The sequence below is a fragment of the Platalea leucorodia genome, assembly GCF_965183815.1.
Source record: "Platalea leucorodia genome assembly, chromosome: 10".
NCBI classification, from domain to species: domain Eukaryota; kingdom Metazoa; phylum Chordata; class Aves; order Pelecaniformes; family Threskiornithidae; genus Platalea; species Platalea leucorodia.
Genome location: NC_138832.1, coordinates 22,134,430 through 22,141,932, shown reverse-complemented (window position 1 = coordinate 22,141,932; position 7,503 = coordinate 22,134,430). Strand labels below are relative to the sequence as shown.

Genomic DNA, 7,503 nt, shown 5'->3' with positions numbered 1-7,503 from the left:
GGGGCAGATGTAAACCACAACTGTCGTGCGATTTTTTTGTGTAGGAAAGGTTTTTTTGCCCAACAGGTGGGATTTAATAACTAAGAAAGGGCGAAGTACGAGGTTAAAATACGCAAGTAGGTTATTCTAATTTGACCAAATAGAACTTCATCTCACTCTTAACGATTTATCATCGCTGGACGATAACTTGACCTTCGTTTTTTAACAGACAGACCGGCTGCAGAAACTACTATTAATTCACAATTTGAAAACCTGGACCGCGACTCTTCCCTAAATGAAATTAATGGCTCCATCCAGTAACAGGTACCTCGCTGCAGAAAAAAATAAGAGAGCTTAAACTCACGGCACAGCGCAGTTCTCAAAAGCCACGGTCGCAGCCTGCATCCCTGCGGAGTTAACGCTGTATTGCAAATGTAGCACAAGGCACGTTGATGTATTTTGGTCACTTTATTAAATGAGATATTAAATAGTTTAAGTTTCAACTACTAAACAGCACTTTGAATGGTGAAAACACAGATAGTATATCGTCATACTTGAATGCTTCTTCTCTTTAAAAACACATTTCCAGTCCTTATATATATTACAAAACAGCCTTATAGGAAGAGGTGACACCTTTTCTATAGTACTTAAGATATTTAATACAGAACTGAAAAGCCATCTAATAGAAACAAAGGCAAGTCTTCACAGCTGTATGATTTCAGCAGCCAAAGCTGGTTGATGGACTGAAACATTACTATACAACTGGGACGAAACATATACAATATCACAATACTAAGCAAAAACGCTTTACATCCAAAGGAATAAACAGGTTACAAAATGTGGAGAATTTAGCAGGCAAAACTGTATTACAAGCAACATTTTTATTCGTCATCTTAAGCCATTTCATCTAGTTAAAACATCTAAAACAAATATAAAAATGAGCCTTTTATTATCTTATTGACGTATGTTCTGTCTTTAAATATTTGTTAAAGCTTGATGTTATACTCAAAGCACATTGTTATGCAGCTAAAATGTCAAGTGAGAAACATGTATGCAAAGTGGTCCAAGTTTTATTTCAATGCTTATCTCTGATTTCTTCTTATGCGTTAGTCTTCTGTTATCCATAGTTTTGTCCAGAATGAAAAAAAATGTGCCTTTAAATGTTGCCTAAAACTTCCACATTTAAGTCTTTGAGTTACTGTAAAACTCCATTGAACATTCCCAGGTTTGGTAGAAAGTACTTCTCTTACTCATGACGTGTAGGAATAGCGGTGAGAGTTGCCCAGAGTACATTTGCCTTCAAACGTTTGTCTCGGAGTCTCACGTTTTGTTTCTTCTGGTGTGAATACGTCTCTATTTGCTCCCCTCCCCCCCAATTAAATTTAATTGTAGAGCTGGCAAAGCACTAGAACATACCGAGGTTCTTGTGTGGTATCTTGTAATAAAAGAGTCCAAGACAGCAACTTGTTAGCTGGTTTTGCAACAGATCAAACAAACTCTGTTCAGATCACAAACCAAGTTTCAATCACAAAATGAAATGTCGCCTAAGATTTGCATATTTAGATGCAAAAACCACTTGTCCAGTCAGGGCAAGAACTCAAAACTCCTGCAAGAAACTTTCCAGAAACCAGAACAATTTCAGTTCACGTCAGCAAGTCAGCGGAGTCCAGCCATACCTAGAGCAAACGCCTCCAGCCGCTCCGTTCTCCAGAGTTCTCTGTAGTCGATACACCATTGCCTCAAATGTTCCTGTCACTTATTTTTACCCCCAGATTATAAACTTTTTTTTTTTTTTTGGGGGGGGGGGGGGGGGGGGGAAGAATCAACCAAACTATAGTCAAAGAAAAGCCCTATTTGTATTTAATTAGATCTTCACAACCACAAAAAGCATGGGTAAAGAGAGTCCTAATGATATACAACAAACCAGAAATTTATCTCTGGTCTACATTAAAACAAAAACCAAAACCAAAACCAAAAAAAAAACCCCAAGCTCTTTGTGTACTAAATCGTGTTTTCACACAAACGAAGGGGAACGGGGAGGAGTGCATAACCAAAACTCTTATCTAAGAGAGGGAAAAGTTACTTCGCTGTTCTGGCAGCTCTGGAAGTTGCTACAGCACTTTCTTCGTATCGATTTTAAATCGGCAATGGTTCTGCCATTTTAACGCTGTTTATATAACAGGGTTTGACCCTGGCCATCATCAGTATTTTAAACCCCAAAATACCAGGAATTTAATTTTCTTGGCCCGTCTCCCATTGCCGGCAATGGGAAAAGACAGTAGCACCAGCATTAAGGAGTTAACAGAAATGTGCTTTGTATTGGACTCCGCATAGAGTAAATTAGCGCGTGAAGGAAAAACATCTCCAACTCCAAGATCGCTATTTGTTATTCCATCACATAAAACTGAAAATAAAAAATGGCAGAAGACTAGGGAAGAGCAATCGCCTTCCCCAAGTCACTATTTAAGGCTGTATACACAGTTTCTATATAACTGCATGACTCAAAAGTTTCAGAGCAGTAGTATTTAAGAATATTGCACTCAATTCTGTTTCAAAGAGTATTTTCAGTTCCTGTTTCATTCAGCATAGATGATATAGTATGAGTCCAGACCTCAGTCAAAAGGAAACTAGACTATTTCTGTTTTAATATTCCCACTAATATAAAGAAACGGGTAAGCAGAAAAGTATTCCATAATTTGAGGAATCAACTCTAATCAAGAACTCAGCTGTTTACAATTCACATATGGTATACTGAAACATACAGACCTGCAGTCCTTCCTAAGCTTCTCAAATCTGATGATGGCTTCGCAGCTACTAAAAGCAAGCATAGGAGTTTAGACAGGAAACCTGTGGAGATGCTACTGTTACGGGAGGACTTGTTTTCACTGAAAACAACTGGTTATCTCCTGTACTCAACATATGTAAGAAGATTCTAGGCAACATCACTGACAACAGGGAAAACATTATGTCCTATTTAAACAAAGCTGAAACACTAATATGGAACATGGCATTTAAGGGGACCAACCAAACTTTTTTTTTTTTTTTTTTTTTTTTTTTACAGTTGAGTTCTGTTAAGCCATTGATTCCTAAAAAAATAAAAGTTCTTTCTCTGATTTTAACAATCCTTTAGGCTTTTAGTGCAAAATCACATTGATTTCCCTTGGGAAGGCCCTGGATTTTTGCCTCTCATTGGGGGTGGTGCTCGTTGTAACGGTGGTGGCTGCATACCACCAGACACTGACTGATACATTCCTCTCATATCTATCTGTTGGTAGTTGGAAGGATTCATGATTAAATTTGGAGGCTTTGGCATCATGAGATGACTCATTGCTGCTTGCTGGTAAGACATTTGCTGCTGTTGCTGCTGATTGTACTGCTGCTGTAGTCTTCTGTTCATAAGTATCCTCTGAACACAACTGATCAACTGTGAAGGGAAAGCAGAGCTGTTATAACTGCGTGACCCGTCTCGATGCCGCAAGTATCAAGTTCAGAGTTAAAATCAATTTGTTAGGGATAGCATGGCTGAAGGAAAAAAGCACCATTGTTATCACCATCACTAATGTGATGGTATTCACAAGCCGATTACTGTAGAAACCATTTAGTAACACCATTTAGGGCTAGGTTCTCTTAATGACTTGCCTATTGTATTGCATACAGCGTTCCGGTAAGTTGCTACGGCAACATGCACTACACGGTGAAATTATTCCCAGGTATAAGTTACAACGTTATTTGTCAGGTACCATTTATCTTCCCTTTGAAAGTCCTGCATGCGGACTGTCACTAAATGTTTGTCTGCCTAAGAGAAAACTCTTCCCATTGACATAATCTGGGCAACTTTCAGATTTTGCAAAATAATTCTCAGCTAAAAAACCGTTACCGGTACTTTCTAAGGTATGTGTTTCCTAAGTTGCTTTCTGAGCTCTGGGAGTCAGATTTCTCTTTAAGCCTCGTGACCTTCAAGCAAACTACTTTAACAGAAAAATCTGGCAAGTATTTTTTTTATACGAACTTCTCACGGAGCCTCCTTCGACGAGGCTGAGCAATGCAACCCAACACACCGCGGAAGTCACCATCTCCTGATCTTACGTCACGTACACCGTTACACAATGCCAGCAAATACCTGACCCACTGAAACACACGTTCTGGAAGTACATATTTATGTACCTGAACATATAGTTTCATTTTATGAACACACACACACACACACACACGCAAAGTCCATACTCAACGTCCCAGTTCAAACACGAACAGTTGATCAAATAAATATTAGATATTTTACCATCTGTTGTTTAGTAAGGACATCGTTATAGATGGCTTCTCGGCGCTTGACATCAAGCTCCTGGCTTGCCTGTCTGCTTAGTGCCAGGGCCTGTACTTGGCTCTCTGTGAGCGTTACATTTTCTTTCCACTGAAAAGGAAAAACAACCAAAACCTTCTTGGCACCAGTCATTTTAACAAAAGTGTAACAGTAACTGAGGTCTTGCATTATGTTCAGAGTTGCATCAAAAGTTAAAACACAGCCCAATTTCCAGTAAGCGCAAAATCATACTTCACCAGGATCGGAACTATGAGTTATTAGTTCTTCTAACTGCTAATTAAGGTAACAGACCTCCAGACTACTGGGAGCAAGTGAGAAATGTGGCAGCCCAAGATAGATAGATAAGGACAAGATATAGGAAATACATCTTATTTGTGTACAATTATTATTCTTATTTGTAGAAAATCGGCATTTTCAGAGCATGGCAAATAATCATGGATCTAAACTGCTAGTCCTCTAAGGCTCTACGTCACCTAGATACCATTAGAGGGTTACAGCAAGCTGCAGGGATAAAGGTCAATACAAACTGGAAGTTATATTCATTAATAATGCAATTAATTAGCTGAATGACCATATACAATAGTAATGTCTTTGCCTGATAATATTTAACGTTTTCCCATCTCCTGATCTAAACCTACAGTTATCCATTTCACTCACTATGGTTGAAATGATGTCTTCAAGGGGCTGAATTCTTGCTGCAGTTACACTGTTGGTTGCTTCCACAACTTTCTCTCTTCCTTGATTAATAAGGTCCTGAGAAAACACCAGAAAATTAATTATAAAGCACGGATACAAAGAACACATTTCTTTGCCAGCCTTTTATAAGTTTTCTTCATCTTTGCCTTGGGTACCTAGACTTTAATTACTTTTTTCTCTCATTTTGCACAAGTCAATGGAGCCTAAGCTTCCACACAACTGAATTTTAGCATAGAGTAACTGAACAGCACGTATAAATCTGCCAATTTGTACGGTGGACAGTATTTATAACAAACTATTTTTGTACCCAAAGGTTTTCGGATCATCACAGGAGTGCTACACTTCTACCCAGGCAAATTTTCTGTGATATCAACTTCGATGACATTACAGTTTCAACTCATTCTACATGCTCAAAATATTATCTGTTATGCTAAATTATGTATTTTAGCATAATACTGGCATATATTGTGTATTATTCCTCAGGCGCATTCATCACAGGCCCCCCTGATTTGCACACTTCGTTAGAGGTTTTCGATTCTTTGGGACCGACTCCTCACCAGGCACTAGTAGGTATCATAAGAGAACTGTGCTTCAGCTCCGGCAGTTTACAGCCTGGCATCTTGTTAGGAAGAAACGCCCTCAGCTACTTCAGCTGAGATGGCAAACCAAGACCTGAGATAACTGAGGAACAGAGCATGCGTTCCTCTCTCCCATTCCTTCTCAGACAGAAGACAGATGGAGGTAGAAAGCTAGATGTGGTAATTAATGTCTGCAAAGAATGTGGTTAATTTTCCAGAATCCTGAGATATTACACAGGTATAGGTTTGTATGCATGCAAGTTAGACTTCAATGTAACTACGCACACACACAAAAAACCCTATTAAAAGTAGGATACAATTACATAAATATCAAGATATTTAAGAATGTCATTATTCATTATTTGTGACAGAAAAACACATGCACGCTTACAGCAACACAGATGTGTTACACTACTTGGATTGCTACTTACCTCCAGCTGTTGATTACTCATTGCTGACAGAGCACCCAAATTGAAAGGAATATACGGCGTTTGAGAGTTGAAGTTTGTGGGAAGCATATTGGTCCCAGTTGGCATGTTGAAACGCATAGTCAAGCCCTTAAAAACACAAAATGCACTTGTATTTGAGTAATTCTGATAATTCATGATCTTCTATAATAACCCATGAAATACCATACGCAGACAAATCAGCCCTTAGAGAAGACGACAAGCACTGCACGTTGCGCACGAAGGCTAACCTATCTCAGCAAACTGAAGATGCTTTCCAAACCTCAATTCAGAAGGACGTTTTAATCGCAGAGGAACCTAACTTCTAGTCTTGAGTAATATGGGAGTTTAGCTGAATTATAATTATTTGGCATACTAAGAAAAAAAATGACCAAGGCTTATTAGTATATCTTAAGTTGCTGAAGATGCATTTTTTTATATTGCAAACCCACGACATAATATTGAGTTTGACCTGACTGTAATCAAATTTTGAAGAAGTGAAATGCATAATTTATTAGCAGGAATATAAAGCTCATCTCCCACATGGACTTCTCACAGGGCAATTTCAGTGCTTACTGCATTATATCTGCCTATTTCTTCTCCCTCACAAAACCTTCTCCCAGTACTCCATTTCATTTGTCATTTGTTCACTCAAGACGGTCAGTGGCAATTTATACATCCGCTTTTTGTACTTTCACATTACTGATCAGATCTGAATACCAAACTTTGCCTTTCCAGGAATTTTCTGCTATTAGACTCCAGTTACACCAAATTATCATATTCCTTCTACAGTAAAAAAATCCCAAACCCGTAGCCAATTAACAATTTTCTTCATTCTACCACCTGCTTAAATATCAAATAAAAAAGACACAGGGAATAATAGAAAAAAAAAAAGTAAGCTTTTAGGTCCTTTCTGGCAGATGCTTTTATGTTTGTGGGATTGTGGCAAAAAAATTCTGAAATTAATTGTATACCTTTAATGGAGCTAGAAATTTCCCTCAAATGGCAAAAGAGAGGTTTTACACCGGACACCAGTTGAGTTTTATTACAAAATACAAAAAAATGGGTGTATAAAAGGAAAAAGTAACTTTTAAATTAAAGTAACAAAGCATACAGAAGACCAGCATTGAAAGAGCAAACAAGACACGGTATCTCCGCTTTTCATATGTCAAAATTTGCTTTGTATATAAATTTCTTGGCCTATAAGAAAATTAATTTCCCCAAAACAAACTGAAAAGGTAAGTGGTACTTAAATCTGGAAAGGTTATTTTCATGTATGGAAACCTGATTGGATAGCTTTACCTTCTTTTCTGCTTCATATTCTGCCCATGCTGCCTTCCTTTCTTCTTCAGTGAGTTCCTCTTCCTCCTTATGGTCCAGGAGCGAATCATGTTCGTGATACCCAACTATATACTCTTTATTGATTTGAAGCAGTTCTGCCAGAATTGTGTCCTGTTCAAATGAAGAGATGATAAAACGAGGCGTC

The 7,503-nt window shown here is 38.2% G+C and overlaps 1 protein-coding gene across 10 annotated transcripts in view; it reads right to left on the bottom strand.

The window, feature by feature from the left end:
* Nucleotides 1-432: 432 nt before the first annotated feature.
* LOC309595950 (dolichyl-diphosphooligosaccharide--protein glycosyltransferase subunit MAGT1) overlaps nt 433-7,503 on the bottom strand; it is a 106,717-nt gene continuing 99,646 nt past the window's right edge. For all 10 annotated transcript variants that reach the window (XM_082323560.1, XM_082323567.1, XM_082323568.1 and 7 more), the window contains 5 exons: nt 7,320-7,469; nt 6,003-6,128; nt 4,955-5,050; nt 4,259-4,387; nt 433-3,403 (listed from right to left, as the gene is read on the bottom strand). In XM_082323560.1, coding sequence (XP_082179686.1) covers nt 3,125-3,403; nt 4,259-4,387; nt 4,955-5,050; nt 6,003-6,128; nt 7,320-7,469 — 780 coding nt within the window. In that variant the 3' untranslated portion in view covers nt 433-3,124. The remainder of the gene's footprint in view (nt 3,404-4,258; nt 4,388-4,954; nt 5,051-6,002; nt 6,129-7,319; nt 7,470-7,503) is intronic.